Source organism: Phalacrocorax carbo, chromosome 4, assembly GCF_963921805.1.
Source record: "Phalacrocorax carbo chromosome 4, bPhaCar2.1, whole genome shotgun sequence".
Taxonomy (NCBI): domain Eukaryota; kingdom Metazoa; phylum Chordata; class Aves; order Suliformes; family Phalacrocoracidae; genus Phalacrocorax; species Phalacrocorax carbo.
In genome coordinates, this window is record NC_087516.1 from 14,068,344 (window position 1) to 14,090,148 (window position 21,805).

At 39.2% G+C, this 21,805-nt stretch overlaps 1 protein-coding gene across 4 annotated transcripts in view; it reads left to right on the forward strand.

Annotated features, from left to right (window-relative positions):
• The window catches only part of C4H4orf50 (chromosome 4 C4orf50 homolog), a 53,182-nt gene that overhangs the window by 6,002 nt on the left and 25,375 nt on the right, over positions 1-21,805 (forward strand). For 2 of the 4 annotated variants that reach the window (XM_064449115.1, XM_064449116.1), the window contains exons 4-11: positions 797-1,492; positions 5,388-5,502; positions 6,238-6,362; positions 7,483-9,528; positions 10,265-10,366; positions 12,056-12,202; positions 17,380-17,541; positions 19,783-19,839. In XM_064449115.1, coding sequence (XP_064305185.1) covers positions 797-1,492; positions 5,388-5,502; positions 6,238-6,362; positions 7,483-9,528; positions 10,265-10,366; positions 12,056-12,202; positions 17,380-17,541; positions 19,783-19,839 — 3,450 coding nt within the window. Of the gene's footprint in view, positions 1-796; positions 1,493-5,387; positions 5,503-6,237; positions 6,363-7,482; positions 9,529-10,264; positions 10,367-12,055; positions 12,203-17,379; positions 17,542-19,782; positions 19,840-20,231; positions 20,721-21,805 lie in introns of those variants that run through there. The other 2 variants (XM_064449118.1, XM_064449117.1) reach the window with 2 other exon arrangements.

Here is a 21,805-nt window from a genome sequence, read left to right on the forward strand (position 1 = left end):
CAAAGAGGCTGACCTAAAGAAGTACTTGAAGAAATACAGTTATGTTGCTGCGCTGTCAGTCTTGCTTCAAATTTGCTACAATGGCACTATGATCCTGGTGGCTTTTACTCTGCTCAAAACAAGGGCAGTATGTGAATCATGAAAGCCTCCTCTGTCTTTCATTGACATCTTTCACCTCTGTATGCCTCTGTGTTCAAACGTACTTTGCTGCAAATGAAAATACCAAAAGACTTTCCCAAGCTGATTCAAAAGGCATCTGTTCCTTTCTCCTTTTCAGGGGGTTCATAAAAGGAGCTGATGAATGACAGGTATGGTGAAGGTCAAAGGGCAAAAACTTGGTCTCTGAAAAGTGCATTTTATATTTTCTATAATAGAACCACAGCTTCTCTCTCTGTAACATCTCAGTGCTACGCTACTGTCAGTGTTAACGATACGTTACTGTGTAGTTCTGAGTTGGTTGTATGAATTCCAGTTCAAAGGTTTGTTTTGATTTAGTGTGCACAATCAAACATGCAAAAGGAAGTGCTTAAAAATGTCCTGTATTTTATGTAGTAGTAGATGTGGGTTAGTTTGTGTTTTGTTTGTTTCCTACTGAGATATTTCAGTGGTGGTTGAAATGACAAAACAGGAGGTCCGTTCTGCTCTAAATGCAGAGCTTTACTGGCTTTAAAAAATGTTACATATGTCATTCCTGGGTTTTCAAAAAACAAGGGCAGAATTTTTGCAAAATTAAGAAAAATAATAAAGAAGAGATTTAGTATTAAGAAGTTAACCATACAACTCACTGAAATTGTAGGTTGGAAACCAAGAAAAGTCAGAGAAGAAGCAAAAGGAAAAATTATGTTGGCTCCAGAAGCAGCTGAAGACAAAAGAAGATGAGATAAAAAGCCAGTCAGAGTATTTTGAGCACTACAAGCAAAGGCAGAGACAACAGACAGCAGTGCTGAGAGAAAGGGAATGTTACCTTCGGCGTGAGGTATCTAGGCTGGAAAGGCAAGTTGTAGATCTCAGTGGCCATATTGCTCTTTTGACCTCCAAATTAGAAGAGGGAATGGTGCAATATCTCCAGCAGAAGCTGGAATCAGCATTCAGTGATACTCAGGGCTATAAACACTCTGATGTGGAAATAATGGAATTGAAAACTTGCATTGAAAATGTGGAGCATGACATGAAAAGCCACCTCGAGACGTTTCAGCAAAATCTGAAGTTCCTAAGGGAAAAAGAGGAGCACAACAGAAGAGAACAGGCAGACCTGCTGGCTGAACTCCAGTGCTCTCAGGACACTGAAGACTTTCTCAGAAGAAAATTGGAAGAATCTTGCCATCACGTTTATAGTCTGAAATTATCTGAAATCAAATTACAGGAAAAAATGGAAGAGCTTTTGGATGAAAACAGGGCTTTGAAAGATCAAGGTAGGGTGAAGTTCAAAAAGAAGAAAGAAAAGGACTCACGACTCACAATATTGGAGAATGGACACAACGGTGTTGACCTGGTAAGTCAAAATAAGGCAGAATAAAATTAACTTTTATCTTTATATCACCCTGGATTACGCTTGTCCTTAGATGTGCAGTCAAGATGCAAGTGAGAGGCTTTTTCCTTCCTGCATATTTTTTTCCTTTATTTTTGTTGATACATTAGTACTTCACAGTGTCTAATTCACTACTGGAATCAGTAGTTGGAGCTTCGCTGCATCACTGCTTTTATTAGGTGCATATTGAGGGCTCTTCACAAATCTTGTTTCCTTAAGTTTTTGAGTGATGTGCCCAAGGCATAGGTCTCATTTGGCACTGTAAATAATGCCCAGAAGAATTTCTGAGACCTCTGTTGCATGGACACCGTTCAGTGGAGGAGTACACATACAGTTGGGTGAGTTTTCACATGTTATTCATGCTCAAATGCTGAAGAAGAAAGCACAGTTGACAATAAATCTTGTCTATGAGATTTTTCTGGATAATGGTAAACAAGGGAAGATGGATGTGGTATTCATGACAGGGAGTGAGTTGAGATATTCAGTGGTTTGCAGCTCCGTAGCATTGTGATTTGCCCTGAATACACTGAATAGGACTTGTTTGCTTCAAGCACTTCACTCCAGCATTGCATGGGAAAGCTCTGAACATGCTGTAATATGGCATTCAGCCTCTGCCAATTCATTTTGCTGACAAAGAAAAAAGTTCTTTTCACAGAGAGGACTCAATGAAGTTCTATTTTTTATGCACTGAGGTGGAGAGTATTTTTATTCTGAGGATTTGTTAAATAAAGTGAAATCATCTAAGCCTCACACTCAGCTACTCCATTCAGATAGTGACCTGATATCCCAAGAACTCTCCTGATTCTAACTGCAGTCAGCCGAGAGGTAATGGCCATGAACAAAACCCTTTCAGTATAGGAGGACAATCAGACTGTGAGTACTTCCACAACCAGGAGAAGGTGGAGAGGATCTTTTGTCCATAAAAGCTAGAAGAAACAAAGGCAAAGTTTTTAACCTGGTAGTTGAACGCACATTTGCAGACATGGTGGTTTTGTACTGTTAGTGGCTCTACAGTCCAAAAGAAGTGAGTTCCAGGAGTTTTTGTTTATGTGAGAAAGAAAGAAAGGTAAGATCATCCTGCAGTATCTGGCAGCACATGGGTGACCTTTGTGGAGAGCTTGGAAGCTGGGCTTCACCACATGTGTCTCTGTAGCTGCCCAAGGTGGCAGAAGGACTGACTGCTGTTGCTTATTTTTATACTTAGCCTGAACAACTGCTACAGTTACTTTAACTAGTGACTTCACTTCTTCTTGGAAATGAAGAATAAGGTTTGAAATTGTTTTAAGATATTTCTTGGGGGACTTACACTGAATTGTAAACAGGTACAACAACCAAGTGCACTACGAGGGGACCACCCAACTACAGTCAGGGGTGAGGACTTTCAGAGCCAGGAAAGAAGTAGTGGAGAATTACTCTTGGTTTGAGATATGGAGAAAGTAAATGTTGAGTTATTTGAAAGTGCGAAAGCAAGATATATCAACTGACTAATGGCCTGCAACTAATACAAAAAGTCCTCAAGAAACAAGACAAAATCTCTTTCATTCTATGCTGTACCCTGATAAAAGGTTAGTTTTTCATCTACCCAAAGTTTTCTAACCATTTCTTTTCTAAGTATTAATTTACAGCTGTGTTGTCATAGGAGGTTACTGAGTCTCAATTATCCAGTCTTTGGTATAAATGAACAGTCCATAATTTGTGTTGAGCTGGTTTACTTTTGTCTGTTGCACAGTAGGTTGCATTCTTTAAATGTTGTGTATAGCATCAGCAGCATCACATCTTGTGCCTTCTGCATTTCTGGTTGTCTTTTCCTCCTCTTTTGGTACTTCTACTAATTCTGTTGGATTTTTCTTGTAGAAAATGGCTTGAGATAGCAGGGAAAAAAAATTCAATATGTATGATAAAAGGGGGAGGGAGACCTCTGGTGTTCTATTGTAAAAATGAAGAGGGCTTTTCCCCCCATCTTGTGTTTTACTAGCACCCATTAAAATAGAATTTCCTAACCTCATTACCTTGATCGTGTAGTATTCAAGCCAAAATAGTGACAATAGTTACAAGGAAAGTCCTATTTGAGCCCATTATACTCCATCAACAGCTATAAAAATGAGAACTTGTGTGCAATACAAGAAAGATTTTCGTGCTGTTACTTTTCGGGAAAGCTGTTGTATATCATTTTTTCAGTGAAAGAGTGAATGGAATCACTTGCCTATTTCACAGCCAGGAAAAAAGTAGTTTGTGAAGACAGGCTTATCAGACTCCTGTGAAATACACGATATGAGATTCCTCAGTAAATACTGTGTCATTCAAATGCCAACCGCATCAGTTATTCTTGAAAACTAGTCTTAGTCATTATTGCATCTCCATGTAGTAATATTGGATGCTGTTACGTGTTTTGTTCTGGTCCTGTAGAGTTGAACTGCATCTCACAGAGGGACATAGTCACATAAAACTTGTCAGACATTTGAATTTTCAAAGTTGGTGTCAGGATCCAGTCTGCAATATTCTAATTACAGCCTCTGCCTGAATGAAAAATGCACGAAAAAGCAGCTGGTTCCATGTGGCTGTGTCTTGATTAATCAGACAGTTTCTCAATGTGAATGCTAGGGGTTTGCTGAAGGTATTGGTGAAGGAAAAGTATGAAACACCAGGTGGTGCACCTTTCTACAGCTTTCACATGACAACTGAGCTCTTGATTTCACAGTAGGATATTCCTGGCATCCAAGCATTTTATCTTTTACATTATTTTGTGTAACATTCTTTTGACAGAATCCACATACCAATAAAGAAAAGATATCTGGGAAGAAATAAAGGCAAACTTGCAGGAAAGGAATGAGTGTGTTTCAAGGAATTAACATTAGCTTCAATATTCTGAGAAAATGAAGGAGGAAGTCTTGGAAGTGTTGTGGTTTCCACTTAAGTCATGCCACCCAGTCAAGATCTCATAATAAAGCACTATGATGTGGCAGCTGACTTGGGTTAAAATCAAAATTATTCTCACTGGTGATCCTGTGGAAAATCAGGTGGCTTCTTCTGGCTCACTATAAACGGAAGACTTTGAAGTCATTGCCTTTCCCATTCATATGTAATTTTAAAGCTGCAGCTCAGCCCAAAGAGACCAAGTTTGTTTTCTGCTGGCATTTGGTTTAGAGCAATGCAGGAAGACAAAGGCGACTGTGTCGGCTTGCTTTCTGCACTGCAGCTGGTTTCGCTACCACCTTGATTATGTGTTTTGTTGATAAAATCAAACCTGAGTCTCCTGTTCAATAAAAATGAGCATGGTGCATGTGAAATGTGACCTGCTGTGTATCAAGCAATAAGGGTACCTGCTTTGCACCAGCAGTTGTCACAATTTCCAAATTCAATCAGGGAGTCAAGATAAATGTCAAGAACAGAATATGAAATTTACAATTAAATTATCAAGGCAAAAGGAAATTTTATTTGCAATGATTATTCTACTTTGAGTTCTTCCAACCTAGGAACAGTTGTCTTTGTAGCTGGACACTGAACTATTAGTCCCATTCCCTACTTGACTGGACTTTCTCTTTGTTCATGAGCATATAATGTCTCTGTTCGGATAGTGTTCTATCTCTGATCTGACATATTACGTGCTTATTACTCAGATTTTCTTCCTCAACTTTTTGTAAAGAATGAAGGAAACATCAGAGGGAAGTTTAAAACCATGACATCACTAGAAAATGTTGGAATGAGAAAGTTCTATGAAGTAATAGCAATTATAATGAAATAATGGGTCTTCTGAATGTAAAATAACAAAGGAAATTTATGTTCCTGTTCTTCATATCACAAACTCTGTATATTTATAAACTGATTTTTTTTTTCTTTTCCTCATCCTTTTCCCATTAAGAAAGGAGATCTAATCCAGGATGACATTCAAAATCCGAAATGGGGAGCAGTCTTGGATTCACTCATAAGCAGAGCTACTCAAACTCCAGTTGTGCTGCTACGTGGTAAAGAGTCTGGTATGAAAAGAAACTGGAATTTTTGCTTTCATTTCTGTGCAATAAAAGTGAAGATGATTTCATTCATGTGGTGTGCATGATCTTCTAAGAACCTCTTAATCTGGAAACTATCTTGGGAAGGTGAAGCAATAACTATTTGCCAGTAGGATACTACCATTTAGATATGAGCTTTCTCAAGAAATCCTAGAACTTTCAAGAAGCTACAGAGTTGAGGAATTAGGGGATACTTCCCATGTCCTGGCTGAAGTATAGTGTTTGGAAATACTGTGCAGCAGTCAGATTTGCTTTTTAGACCAAACAACATGAAAGCTCTGACCTTGGCACATTGTATCAGGTAAATGCTTCCAAACAAATGAATGGAAATTTTATAGCAAATTTCACTGTATGCAAATGCAAACCTGCACTGAATTATTTTAACCCATAAATTTAACTCATAAGTTTTCATCTACCCACTATAATGAGATCTATTTTCTATTTTTAAATGCTTTGAGAACTGGGGGGACCCCAGAAAAATCTTTTTTTTAGAGTTTAATATTTATATTTTCCTGTGAAGTTTGTTTTCTTGTTTAAAGTCATGCTTATCTCTGCATCATTGGTGATGTATGCTTTTGGTGGAGAAGGTACTTTTGAGCATACTCTCAGTAAAACACCTTTCTGATCAACTGTTTTTGAGTTTGTTTTTCATGTAACTATCTGGGAGTGGCATTACACTTGTCCAGTGCTTTACCATAACAGAAACATCAGGATGTAGCTGTGATGGGCTGAAGCAGACGGAGGAGCTACCAGAAGAACTTCTACCAGTTTTGGAACACAATTCCAGTGCCTTTGCAAAAGTTGCTGGTCTAGCTGAGATTGAGCAGGTGAGAAGAAAAATTACCACTATTCTTGCTATTTTTGTGCACAGTGAGTCTGTGAATTTTGAGGTAGAATGAAGAGCTGGTGTATTTAAAGATGAATGTAAAAGTAGCTTTAAATCGTAGCTACTAAAGATGTTATTCAAGATGAATACAGATGTACACTAAGAAACATTAACTTATTTGTACCTTATTTTTATCATTACTCTCACTGCAAATTTTAAATAATTTGCAATCTCTTTATATGGAAATATTTGTATCAGGATTTGTATACGAATATTTGTATCAGGAATAGCATGGCCAGCAGGAGTAGGGAAGTGATCGTGCCCCTGTACTCGGCACTGGTGAGGCCACACCTTGAATATTATGTTCAGTTTTGGGCCCCTCAGGACAAGAAGGACATTGAGGTGCTGGAGCGTGTCCAGAGAAGGGCAGCGAAGCTGGTGAAGGGTCTGGAGAGCAGGTCTGATGAGGAGAGGTTGAGAGAGCTGGGGTTGTTTAGCCTGGAGCAGAGGAGTCTGAGGGGAGACCTTATTGCTCTCTACAACTGCTGAAAGGAGGTTGTAGCAATGTGGATGTTGGTCTCTTCATCCAAGTTACTAGCGACAGAATGAGAGGAAATGGCTTCAAGCTGTGTCAGGGGAGGTTTAGATTCGATATTAGGAAGAATTTCTTTACTGAAAGAGTGGTCAGGCATTGGAACAGGCTGCCCAGAGAGGTGGTGGAGTCACCATCCCTGGAGGTATTTAAAAGATGTGTAGACGTGGCACTTCAGGGCATGGTTTAGAAGACATGGTGGTGTTGGGTTGATGGTTGGACTTGATGACCCTAGAGGTCTTTTCCAACCTTTATGATTCTATGATTTTTTCCCATCTGTCGGTAACCAAGTATTTTATGGATTAAGTGAAAAATAATTATTAGCAAGAGAGAATGGTGTATCTTAGCTTCTATTTTTCAGTTTGAAACATTTCTCTTTTGCTATTACCAGTTCACCCTTGGAACAAAATGGGCAAATACTCTAGGTTACTGTGCAGCAAGACTGCTTCCCTCTTGCTGTGAGTAGTTAACTAAAAATAAAACAAGAAAGGAAACCAAAGATGATGATGAAAACTTTTCTTTCTTGAAGGAACAAGCTATAAATCTACCAGCAAAGATGATCCCTGTTTCTGTGGTTGAAGCTTTGATGAGGAAGAAGCCCCAGCTTACCTTGTTAGAACCTGAAAGCTACCACATATCAGCTGTCACCACTGTGAAGAAAGTGAGAAGTTTTGATTTCTGTGAGGCAAATACCACTCTTTGCTTTGATGGCCCCTGCCTTGTTGCAAAAGTTGGATTTTCTGACAAAGCTTCTGCACTTCTTCATGGAAGGATGCCTTGCACTGTGACTGAAATTTTCACATCATCTTTAGAAAAATGCAACATGGGAAAACATTGGGAAAACAAGAAAGTTCTGCCAAAAAGCACAAGTGAAAATAAATGTTTAGATAAAGTTGTTAATGTTGGAAAGTATTACCAAAAAATCTTTAGGGGGAGAGCTAAGGGAGAAGAAATACAGAATGAGAAAGCCCAACTACAACAGGTGACCAATGTTTCTGAGGAAAGTTCTAAAGTTTTAAATAAGACTGAATTAATCAGGTCTGGGAAGCAAGGAATGGAAAGCACAGACAGCCTAGGTAGACAACAGGACATCCAAAATTTATTTGTCGATTTTAAAGACATGAAGAAGTATTTAGAAGGGAGCTCTGAACTAATGGAGAAACAAGCAAACCTCTCAGAAATCTGCATCTCTAATGTGAACAGGGTAGATAATGGAGAAGACATATTCAAAATGGAGGAGAAAGGAGAGCAACCCACTCAACAAACCAACCCTTCCAGCAATATTGGCCTGAAAGAAAAGAAAGACCAGACCCTGAAACTGCATGAACCAAATGAGAAGAATTTCTCATGTCATAAAATAGTTGCTGATAATATGCAATATGCATACTCTCAGAAATTGTTTTGGTCAGAGGAAGAGAGGCATCCGCTAAACGCATTGTCTCCTATGCAGGAGAGGGCTGTGTGCTTAAGCAAAATGTTCCTGCCATGCAGCAATTTTTATGAGTGTCTCTGTCATCTGTCACCACTGGAAGCTGGTAATGAACATAATGTGAAAATATATGCACTGGAAAAAGTGGTGGCTGTGTGTTCTCAGAGGATATTTCTGCTGATGCAAGAGAATAAAAATTACTCCAAAAAAGTCTGTATATTACAACAGGAGAATGAGAGATATGCTCAAATGGTGTGTGCACTGGAAGAGGAGATGGATGCGTATTTTCAATATATTTTAGGGGTAGATGAAGCTAACGTTTCATTCCAAAACTTACTTAATGAGAAAGAAGTTTCTGGTGGATATTACAATGAATTATCAGAGGAAAACACCATGAGCCTGGGAACATTTTTTGTTGAAACCTTCTTTAGGAACCTCTCATGTGTTGAAGAGAACAATAGGAATTCTGAAAAAGCCTTATTGACAATTGCATCAAATAAACTTCCCAGGAGTGTTTTATCCCTGGAAAGAAGGAAAATGAGATATTTCCAGCTGATTTCTGTCCTCAAAGAAGAAAGAAGCAGATACTTCAAAGAAATAGCAAAATTATTACAAGACAAGGAGAACTATGTAGCAAAATATAATGAATTAATAGAAGAGAGAGAGGGAGATTTACAAAGAATATATCTTTTAGAAGGTGAAAAAGAAACTTTATTGGGATGTTTGGCAGAGAGAAAGTGTGAACAAGAGAAATACAGGACCTTGGTTTCAGAACTTCAAGAGTGCAAAACCAGCTGTTATCAAACTATTTCTGATTTACAGGAGGAAAAATGTGTACTGAAAAGAGAAATACACAGAATCAAGAAAGAAACTTCAGAACAGCTTGATGAATTTCAGAAAGCAAATGCAAACATCGTTTTAGAAAATAGCAAATTGAAAGAATTAATGTCTTCTTTGGGTTTCACCTATGAAGAGCTGAGAGAAGATAAAAGTTTGGGGACAAAGGAAAAGATAGTAAAACTAAAAGAAGAAAGTCAACAACATGGTCTTAAGGCAGAGAAAGTTGAAACAGTGTCTAGTGTAACTCAGACTGAAGGAGAAGTAGTTCTGGTTATAGACTCCTCAAACTATTTCCCTGGAAAAGAGGTAAATAATAACAATAAAGAATGTTATCAAGCAGGATTGTCTAAAGAAAGGAGGAGGTATAAATGTCATTTGGAGGACAAAGCTAAATTACCTTTGTTATATGGAAAATGTAACCTCCCATGTACCGGAAATCTGAGGTGCTAAAGTTAACTTTGAAACAGAAGGCAAAATAACGGAGAGCTTTTTTCTGAATGTTGTATTAGAGAATTCTGAAGTAATAGAGCAAGCTACATAGTTAAAAATAATCCTTAAAGGAGTGCATGGTTTAGGTTTTATAAATTATTTGTCTTCTTGCTGATAGAGCAAACTGATTTCCACAAACTTGTGTTATAATGGTGAAGTATTCAGGGTTGTGAAACAATCATGTCTTATTGAAAAGTATGCAAATCTTCACTCACTAACTTTTATTCTGGTAGAGTATGTTTTTTTGTTGTTGTTTTGGTTTTTATGAAATATATGCCTAAGGACAGGATCTTTACTTGTAGTGGATTTCTTGTCCATGTTTTTCCTCTGTAGTCACGAATCTTACACCACAGTGAATTACTATGTTCTTGTAAAAGCAGAATTATTACTTCAGTTGAGAATAATCAACAGGGAAAGATTTATCTCTAATATCTTGACTTTATGCAAATGTTTTTACTAATTCAGACGGAAGGAAACCATATGTTGTTCTGTAAAAACCTGAGTGCCATTTTGTATGGGAGAGAGTAGTCACATCTTCCTGTTGTGTATCCAGGGCAGCATGTTTGAAAGCTACAGTGTGATGAAAGAGCAAGTCGAAAAGGCAAAAGAGCAGCTAAAAATACAGCAAAAGGAATTAGAAAAATCAAAAAAAGAGGTAACCTCCTACTCTGATGTAATTCTAAGGAGCATATATGTTTTCTTTCTTGTTTTCTTACATGGCTGTTCTCCTTGCTGCCAGTATTTAACACTTTTACAAAACAGGGAAGTCTCTGATCTGCAGAACCAGAATGTACCCCTTTGATCTTTCAGTTAAGTGATGAATTGCACAGTCATTCGTGGTTGGCCAGAACTTCAAGTGAAGCTGCATTCCACCAGCACACTTGACAGAAGCTGAGTGCTTAATAAAGACACACAAAACAAGCGATCTGCTGTGGCCATCTCGGCATGTTGCTTCCCTCCCCTTCACTAGGAATGGGGAGGAATACAAGGCAGTAGAAGCACTGAGAACTACGGCAAACCTGAATTCAAAGTAGTTTTTGAATGACAGCCAAGATGATGTAAAATCTGACACTGTCAAGGGGCCTCGCTAAACCCAGTGATGGTGCAGAGCATGCACACTGCCCCTTCTCTGACATCTATGTATTAAACACTAAGTCCAACACCACCTACGTGGGAACTTGTTTGGGTGGCTAATTCTGTGCCTGTGCAAAGTAAATCTGCAGTTTTAATACCAGCCAAGGAAGCTTTCAGTGTTGTGCCTTTCTGAATGCATTAGCTTTCGCATTCTTATTTTTTATTGAACAATCTCTGCTCTATGCTTATGTAAGCAGAATGTATTGCTTTTATGACAAGTGTGTATTTATGGGGCTGTTTCATGCAGTAACAGGCATTGCTCAGACTCTCTGTGGAAAAGGCACTGGCAGTAGCAAGTGGGTTGAGCATTTAAAAGAGCAGTAGGATTGTACATGGTGGGCGTACAAAATGGTTGTCCTTTGACAGCTGCCTTATAAGGCTTCCCAGATTTCAGGTGAGGCAACTAGAATGAAGGAGTAGATTTGGATGAGTGATGGATGATTAAGTAAGGACTTCTGACCTTGTAATTTGAACATGAAGAGATCGCTTGATTTTTATTTTTTTTAAATCTGATTAACTTGGATCCTTCTAATCCTTTTGTGTGTTACAAGGAAGTTGTGTGTTGCAACATCTTCCTCAGTTTACTTAAAAGAATGTCATGCATTTTCTTCCAAAAGGGAGAAGTTGTGATCTCTCATATAAGGTAAGGAGCTTGCTGTCAGGCAACCAGCTGATCTGGGTTTTTCTGCTTTTTTTTTCAAAGCTACAATTGATGGGTATAAGTGGAGAAAAAACATCCTAGAAGAAATACAAAGGTGAACATATGGAGGTGGTTTTTTTTTTCCTCCTTTATATTTTTCATTTTTCGCATTTCTCAGGAAGGCTTTTCCCCCTAGCTGATAAAGTCTTACTTCGATTTGCTCTGAGGGCTTTCAAAAGAAATTGTGAAATCGTGAGTGGATTCACCACTGCTTTTTTTCAGCTGTATTCAGAATACCCAAGGTACCTTCAAATATAGAAATAAAAATTAATCTATTTTTCTGCATAGCTCTAGTTAGATCTGTTTCTATAAGACTTCAAAGTCTTACTCATTTCTTATAAGATCATATTGTATTGTGTAATTCCATTTATTTTAATCAGTTTACAACAATTTAAAATTTGTGATGTGGAGATCACACTCAAGTCCATGGTTGTAAGCCGCTATTGAGAAATGCTACCATTGCTAGACTAATTATATTTAGTAATTTTGCTTTTTTATGCTTCCCATTAGGCTCAGAAATGGTACACAGAACTTGGCTTTGCTGAAACAAGACACGAAGAAATCAAAACCCGTTTGACTCAGGCTCTCTCAGAATTAGACCATCTTAAACAAGAAGTTGGGGACAAAATTATTGGAAAGCAGCACTGTAAATTAATGGTATGTATTTAAATGGAACATAGAAAAGCATATTCCCTTGGAGGGAATGTTTTGGATGCAGAGACACCAATTAGTGCCCTTGGCAATAGATTTGAGGCAAGTGTAGAGCACCTAGAGCCACTGGAGTTACAAACTTGAATGTGAGAAGATATTATGCAAGGTAGACCATCTGTCTACAGGATACTCTGAAGTCTGGGCTTTACGTGGACATTATAGTCACCTCCATTTTTTTCAGGAGGAGTCTTGTCCTGCTCTCTTTAGCCAGAATAGTTTTCAGAGGATTAGGTTTTTCAGGCGGCCTTAATGAAAGTGTTGGAGGAGTCTTCAGTGTTTTCAGTATTTGGCCTTTCTCCCTTCTAGTCCTGATTACTAGATTTGGAAAGGCAAAATGAAGCTGTGAAGCTGGGCACTTTGTAGATCAATTTCCATTGGTGGTGAGAAGGTGGTGTGGATTAATGGGGAGTCAAAGTCTGTAACTGACACATGCAGCCCAAGTGTGTATCCCCAAAATCCAGGAAATCTTTCTGTAATGTGGGGGAGAGGAAATCTCATTAGAATGTATCTGTATCGCAGAAATACTAGTTTTGCTGTAAATGAAAGCTTTTTTAATTTTCAGGTGGTTCTGTGTCCTGATAAAGTTTTTATGTCTTTCACTAAAATTAAGTATTTTATGGAAAGATTTTTAATTATTGAATAATCTCCTGGAAGCAGCTTTCATAAAGACTTTACAGCTAGCCCTGAATTTATTTCTGTCCTTCTTAACAGGAAAACTGCAAAGAATAAATATGCAACTTTTCATCAGCTGGAAAAGCAATTTTGTAGCAACCTACAATATTTGCAAATTCGTTTTGAACAGGCTAGATAGATATGGCTTTGGAAGAAAATAAAAAGAAATTCTGGAAAGTGTAAAGATTCTGGACTCAGTCCAGTTGCCTAAACATCACTATTGATTCCATTTAGATGCCTTAGGACATTCTTTCTGAGAGTGTGATTGGCCACCTGCAAGTCTGATGCCGTTACGTCTTATTAGTTTGTACATCTTACATGGCACTATGTGCTGATGCTTAGGCAACTGAATTCTGGCTGAATTGAAAATGAGACACTGAATTTTCATATCATTATGATAGACTGGCATGTAACATCTTAAAACAATGAACTCTATTTCAAGTAAGAAGAAGAAAATCCCAAATTGTTTGAAAATATACAGAAGTGTATCATAGCGTTTTGTTTAAGCTAACACCTAAGCTTTTGGGGACATTTTTGGGCAGTGGAGCTTTGACCCTTTTGTTTGGGGACCATCTGGGGCGATTATTTCTTATTTTATTGGTTATTGAATTAAGATGCTAATTATTTCTGTGACTCACATGGGAATAATACCTTGACAGAATAGTGCTTCACAAAAATCTTGACAGAATGTGCACTGGAAAAAGTGCAGGTCAGCCTTTCTTCTGAAAAAACCCCACTTTTAAATCAATAACTACACTTTTCATGTTAGTGTTTATTAATCAGTAGCAAATATTTGTGCAATATATAGTATATATTTATGCAATATTGCAATGTTTGATTTGGATCTGACTTCTTCATCAGATTTAATTACTTGTTAGGGATAATGTCAAATTCTTGAATACACATGTGTCTCATTCCAGGGTCAAAGATGCAGTACATGTACGTCAGAGAACTGGGTTATCCTTCAGTTACACTATTAGACAGCACAACTAATTCTCTGCATGGCTTAAGCCCATTGTATCTTAACCAATGGATGTTGATTTTATTGGCACAATTAAGCAAAAAATCCAGATAAAAAATAGAGTAGATATCTTTTAACAAAGGTTATGACTTTATTTCAATAATTCTCTTTTAAAATAAACTTTCTAATATACACCAAGTTGTCAATAGTGGGTTTGTGTGAAATTGTTAAAATATGACCTAGGCTTTTCTATATTTAAAAAAAAAAGACTTTTTGGTACAATTATTATCATGATTACTGTGCTTTTCTGGCATAGTTTTTCTTCTTGAAGGCAGTTCTGTAGACTGGTGATCCTGTTCTTATTTTTAGTTAGCGGCCACCCTTGTCCAAAAGCATTTTTCATCCCACAAAGTTACTAATAAACTCTGATGCAGTATATCACATGCTTTTTCCTGTTCTAAATTTTATTTTCTGGAAGACCTCTGTCTGTGATGCTTGAAAGAAGTGAGGATGTGAGCACTCTGGACCTAGAACCTGAAGTTGGGAAGTCTATGAGATATGATGTGTTTTGAGCATGTCTTTTGGGACTTTGTACATATCTTATGTTCTACAGGCCCCAATGCCTAGGGATCCTAGTTCTCAGCTGAGACCCCAAAAAGCTGTGATGTATTATACACTGCAAATAAAAACGAGCTAAGGTAATATACTCCAAAATTACTACTAGGACTCTTTGTTTCAGTGGTGTTTTTTTCAGGGTAAACACCATTTAATGTAAGAGTATTTGGGGATATTTTCTAGGATGTTAATCATAGAATCATAGAATGGTTTGATTGGAAGGGGCCTTTAAAGGTCATCTAGTCCAAACGCCCCTGCAGTGAGCAGGGACATCTTCAACTAGACCAGGTTGCTCAGGGGCCCATCCAACCTGGCCTGGAACACTTCCAGTGAGGGGGCATCCACAACTTCTCTGGGCAACCTGTGCCAGTGTTTCACCACCATCATTGTAAAAATTTTTTTTCCTTATATTCAGTCTAAATCTATCCTCCTTCAATTTAAAACCATCACCCCTTGTCCTGTCACAACAGGCCTTGCTAAAGAGGTTACCCCCACCCTTTCTATAGTCCCCATTTAAGTACTGAAAGGCCACAATAAGGTCTTCCCGCAGCCGCCTTATATCCAGGCTCAACAACCCAACTCTCTCAGCCTGTCTTCATAGGTGAGGTGCTCCAGCCCTCGGATCATTTTTGTGGCCTCCTCTGGACCCGCTCCAACAGGTCCATGTCTTTCTTCTGCTGAGGGCTACAGAGCTGGACAGTTGGGGTCTCACCAGAGCAGAGCAGAGGGGCAGAATCACCTCCCTCGACCTGCTGGCCATGCTGCTTTTGATGCAACCCAGAATGCAGTTGGCTTTCTGGGCTGCAAGTGCACATTGTTGGCTCATTGTTAAGGTGGCCTTCTGAGCTGTAGTGCTGTAGTAGGAGTTAGGAGAAATATGTGGGTGAGCAGGAAGGGAGCAGGCTACTATTTACAACTTTGAAAATGAATACAAGAATTCTGGATGAAATGCACACAGTGAATAAGGTGGCAGGATTCTCTGGTGAACTGCTGACTCCTGTCATGGCCTGTAGCCAAAAAGTCATATTCCTTCTCATTGAGTTTTCTGACAAGCACAGCACACACAAGAAAAGGAGGATTTTATTTTTATTTTTAATGTTTAGGCACCAACTCCAAAGACTATAGGTCTTGCCAAGTTTTATAAAAATGCAGTGTGTTAAATGCTACAGTTTGGTTATTTCCCAGTTCCAGCTGCTTGACTACACAACCCTTCATTACTGTTAACTGGGACATATGACAGAGTGATCATAAATAAGCCTTGTATGCCTTATTTGTACTTTATAACTACAGAAAACTGCTAGCAAGTCAGCAAAATGGAAAAGAGGAAACTTGTCTTTGTCTTTAATCTTCAAGTAATTTTTTATTTCCCCGCCTGTTTTTCCATTAGGCATCTTCAGTCAGGGAGTTTCCATTTTTTAACTAACTTTTTGTGCAGGAAAGAAGAAGATGAGGAACATACCATGTCTCAGACTTGTCCTCAGGCTTTTATCATGCAGCCCTTGTCTAATCAATCTTGGTGTGTCCAACAATTGCTATTGTTCTTTTCTCTTAACACAAGAGGGAGCCAAAAAGTTTAGTACAAAGCATGCACGACTTGCTTGAATGCTGTGCATAGGGGACTTGCTTCATTAGGAAGAACAGTATTAAAATGTCGTATTTCTGTTTTCATCTGTACTGCATTGATGTGTGGGAGCCAGGGTAACATGATCTATCACTTCAGTTTGCTGTTTTCTGTGAAAGGGTGCCTTCAGTACGCTGTAGTCACCAAGGGCATCAAAGCAGGAAAGGCTGTCAGAAAGTGAGGGAAGATTGAACTGTGTTTCTGTGCATCACAGCTGAATATTAGCTCTTATCTTGGCTGTATTAATGATAATAACCATTAAAATCAAACCATCTTCCTGCATGTTTTGTCAGAAGGTCATATAGTTTTACCACAGTATATCATAGGTCTGAGTGGAATTTTTAGCTAAACCACTGAAACATTTAATCTTTCTAGACTTCCTTATATAACATGTTACCAGAAATCTTGAGCAGATGTGTGTATCAACTCAATATTTTTAAATATAAGTTCACAACAGCATAGGCAATTTTCACAAGACTTTCTTCACCCTCAAATTTTCTTATTCTTAGACTGTATGTTTAATCTGATAGTATCACTTCTAGCAGCTGACCTTATGATGCTGACCATCAGTCTAAAGCTCTCACTAATCCTTTCAATCCAAGTACATGAAATTGAAAATAAAATCGGAGAGTGGGGGAGGAGGAGTTAAATTCAGAAGCTCCTCCTTCCATTTGTTCTGTACCACTATTACTGCATTTTAATGTAATAAATATTTTGGTTCTTAAATATTTTTGAAATGTGTACTTAAAATCCAAGTAGTTTTATTAATAATCTTCCAAAACAAAAATATAACTGGGAGAGCAGAATCTGCTGTCTGATATAAAGATATGTGGAAAACCAAGGGACATATTATATAGCAGTTGGAGCAGGAGACTGGGGACTTTTGAGTTCTATTCTTACTCACTATACTTACTGACCATAGGTTGGTCACTTAATCTCTCTGTGCCCCAGTTTCCCCAGATGTGAAATGATTATAATACAGTACTTACCTTGAAGGAGCATTGTGAAATCCCCAGTCCTACACCTGCTCTCATAGAGGATCAAGAGCTCCTTGGTCATAAACAATTTTAAGATTAGTGCAAGATATTAATATTAATATGTTTATGATAATATGTTTTATATCAGGGTTGGGTTTTTTTATGTACAAGGTAAGTACATACATTGATTGAGAAGTTTTGTGCTCGAAAACATGATTGAAAATACTTTCATTATTTTATACATCTAATTTCAAAAATCTGTGTATTTGCTCTCGAGCCTGTGTACACTGTGAAAGATGGCCAGGAAACGGAGAATAAGAGATTACAGCAGCAAGTGCTGACCTTGAAAGCCCAGCTCAGGGATCAGGCTGCATTACAAAATCAGTTTCACGACTTGCAGAATGAAGTGGAACTCCTTCAGGCTCAGCTATGTGAAAAGGTATAATAAAGTTGTTTTCTGTGTGCTTAAGTGGGTGGAAAAATCTGAGTTTAGACTTCAGATTGCAGCTCTTTCTTCTCAAAGGAGAGAACCAAAATAGTCGTCTTTCCTAGGAATGAGTCTGAGGATGATTAAATGGTTTGCAGGCATATAACAGTGCCCCTGACTTCAGAGAAATAAGGAAAAGATGTAAAGTGCCTGGGTGGTCAATGTTATGGAAAGATGATAGACTATAATAAAAGTTGCTGCCAGTCTCTGCTATAATCCCCGTAGCCTAATGCAAGCAGTGTTGCTGGAATTCTTCACAGAGCCACCTCCTTGGCTTAAAATGTCAGAATTTTTAACATTCCCAACTCTCTTGTTGCACTATATCAGATTAGGAAACACAGTGAACTAGTGACAGGATTTTGATAGGGTTTTCCTCTAACTTTTTTTTGATCCAGCTGCTAGGGTTGCACATTAAGAGTTTCATTAACACATTTTCAGTTATGAGAGTGGTTTGTATTTCTATTAATTGACATAGTTATTCTGGTGAGAGCCCCCATGTATATGAATTATGCTTACATGAGCAGTTTTTACACTTGTGCGTTATATTTGACCTGGCAAACCAGAGCAGATACAGGCAAAGCTCCTGCCTTATAGTGTAACAGCAAAGCCACTGCTCTCGGTGTGACTAGAATGGCTGCACTCTTAGGTGGAAAGAAATTCCTGCTAGGGCTTTTTTTCCCTTAGAATTTACTTTCTATTTCTTTGGAAAATTTTTTTTGAAAAAGGATGATAATTACAATGTCAGCTAAATTGGAATTGCCCATCATACTCCGAAAGAACTATTAATGACATTTTCTCAATAATATGCTTCATGCTATAATATGATGTGTAGAACTTTCTTCTCCTCTGTCTTTCTTCTGAAGTGCAAGAGATTATTTTCTTCTCCCTACTGGGTGCAAGTTTCATCCTACTTCCTCCATGGTGAATCCACCTGTTCTACAGTTTTGCATGTTTCTGGGTTTTGTTTGGTTGTTGGTGGCTGTTTTTGTTTGTTTGGTTTTTTTCCTAGCCTTGTCATGTGCTGTGATTTGCTTTAATGCTGTGTGGAGAGTTAGTGGCTTCTCTCAGGCATTGATTAGATGCTTAGCAGAACAGCCGTGGTAAAATGAAATTGTTTTGTAGTGTCTGGTGTCCATAGTGATGGATGATGCATATCAGATAGTAGGTAGATGAGTAAAGGGTGAGATGTGCTATCCATATAAATGGGCAATTCCTAACTGTTGCATTGGCAAAGTGTTTTGCTCCATGCCTCATCAAGAATTGAATGCCACCAGTGCCAGGACCTATTGCCAGCTTTTCCTTTGTTCCCTCAGTGCCAGTTCAATGTAAAGACATGTCTCTCCTGTCCTATCTACTATGTTCCTGCCCAAGCCCACAATTTATTAGCTGAGGACTATGTGACCTTTTTCAGCATAACTGAATTCTCATAAAGGCAGGTGTTTTTATGCATGTAATATATTTACTGTAGGCTTTATAGAAATACAAATTGTCAAGCAAAATGAACACAAAGGAATCTGTACTTTATTGCCAAATAATACAGTCTTGATTTGTAATAGAAATGGATTTTACCTGGCAGGATAGTGTATATTTTCTGCATAACGAGAAAGCAAGTTTCCCATGAATAATAAATATTTTAATCATAAGGTACAGACTAGGTCTTCTGGCTCACCTCCTAACAGAGGACATGCATCGATTGTGTCAGAGTAGAAAGTTGTCGATGTTCACTTTTCAGAGCCTGCAGTGGAATACACATTCAGAAAATCCCTTCTTGTTTCTTGCATTCTACAACATAATATAGACAACAAAAGGGAAAACATTTCCCCAAAAGAGTATCTTGGAATTTGCAGAGCAAATGGGAACATGAGTGTATAATGAAGGATATTAAGTCTTTAATGTGATGCTGCTTTGATGAAATAACCTCACTGATATAGGGCTCCATCTAAAACCAGCCAAAAGCATTTGGTAATACATAAGATGAACATTAATGCTAGTAGGGCAGTGTTTGTGTGCCAGGGCCTGTCCACGTACAGCTAACTCCTTACACTGCTTCATCTTGTGTGTGATACAGGGTCACACAAATATGCAAAGTGCACCCCTTGGAAGAGAGGTCTAAAACAAATAGCAAAAAAACTGCTGCAGTATTTTAAAATTACTCTTGAGTAAAGTAATGCAGAATATTTTTCAACCTTTCAGGAAAAAGAATGTCAGAAGAGAAAGTCTGAAGTGAAGCTGATGCTAGCTCCTCCGAAGGTACTGTTTTTTCCTGAGAGCTGATGTAGGACTTACACAAAGGTGTATCCCTTTCCTTATAGGCTTCTGTGAGTGTGCCTGCCTTCTGCAGCTGCCCCTGACTTAGCTGTTTGCTACTGGGCTTTAGGCAAGGGCTTGCTATAATTGCCATTATTGCTATGGGTACTCTTCAGCCTGTCAAAAGGGCGACCTCGCACATGGAAAGGAAATGTCTCTTTCCAGTTTACGTGTGCACACATTGCTGTTACAGGGTGCAGAGACACCTAATGGCCCAGAAACATAGAATCTATACCTTTGGGTCAAAATGTGTGTAATCACATATCAGACACAAAATATAATCTTGCAGTCCCAACATGGAGTGACTTCAATGTATATATGTTCATGCTGCATAGGCTAAGCTGGCTTGCCTCACCCAAAAGTGCCAGGAAAGGAACAGCTTCATTACCAGGATGCTTAGCGAATTTCATGGGCAAGGAATTATTAACTCTGCATTTCATGAAGAGGTGAAAAACTTGGTGACTGATATGACCATGGCAGAGTACACAGTCACTTTTACAGAAATGTGTGATCAAGGGGTAAGTTTACTTCCTCATAGAATCCTTCCTTTTCCACTGTTGTACTAAGTCAGTGATTTTTTTTTCTTTTTAAAGTGTTTAGTGAGACTCTGTGTGTAGTTATAAAATATATCTGGGAACTTAGTATAAATACTGCTTCAGACAAGTCAGTGGAGTTGGCTGTTTTACTACTGTTTTGGTCAAAGTTTAAAACTTCTGGAGCTTATCACTAAGTATGTCAGCATTCCATGCCAAAAAACCACACTTACCCGATACCACAGAATCACAGAGTGGTAGGGGTTGGAAGGGACCTCTGGAGATCACCTTGTCCAACCCTCCTGCTTGAGCAGGCACACCCAGAGCAGGGGGCACAGGAACGCATCCAGGCAGGTTTCGAATGTCTCCAGGGAAGGGACTCCACAGCCTCCCTGGGCAGCCTGTGCCCCTGCTCTGGCACCCGCACAGGAAAGGAGTTGGTTCTCATATTTAAGTGGAACTTCCTGTGTTCCAACTTGTGCCCATTGCCCCTTGGCCTGTCACTGGGCACTAATGAAAAGAGTCTGGCCCCATCCTCTTGACACCCACCCTTTAGATTTTTATAAGCATTGACAAGCTCCCCTCTCAGTCTTCTCTTGTCCAGGCTGAACAAGCCCAAGTCTCTCAGCCTTTCCTCGTATGGAAGAAGCTCCACTCCTCTGATCATCTTGGTAGCTCTCCGCTGGACTTGCTCAAGCAGTTCCCTGTCTTTCTTAAACTGGGGAGACCAAAACTGGACACAGCACTCCAGATGTGGTCTCACTAGGGCAGAGTAGAGGGGGAGGATAACCTCTCTCGACCTGCTGGCCACACTCCTTTTAATGCAGCCCAGGACACCGTTGGCCTTCTTGGCCACAAGGGCATGGTGCTGGCTCAGGGTCAGCTTGCTGCCCACCAGCACTGCCAGGGCCTTCTCAGCAGAGCCGCTTTCCAGTAGTTCAGCCCCCAGCCTGTACTGGTGCAGGGGGTTGTTCCTCCCCAGGTGCAGGACCTTGCACTTGCTCTTGTTGAATTTCATGAGGTTCCCCTGGGCCCAGCTCTCCAGCCTGTCCAGGTCTCACTGGATGGCAGCACAGCCTTCTGGTGTATCTGCCACTCCTCCCAGCTTGGTACCATCAGTGAACTTGCTGAGGGTACACTCTGTCCCTTTGTCCAGGTCACTGATGAATATGTTGAACAGGACTGGACCCAGCACAGACCCCTGGGGAACACCTCTAGTGACAGGCCTGCGACCAGACTCTGCCCTGTTGATCACAACCCTCTGAGCTCTGCCATGAGTCTCTGTCCACCTCACTGTCCTCTCATCTAACCCACACTTCCTAAGCTTAGCTATCAGGATGTTAGGGGAGACAGCATCAAAAGCCTTGTGTCAAGTA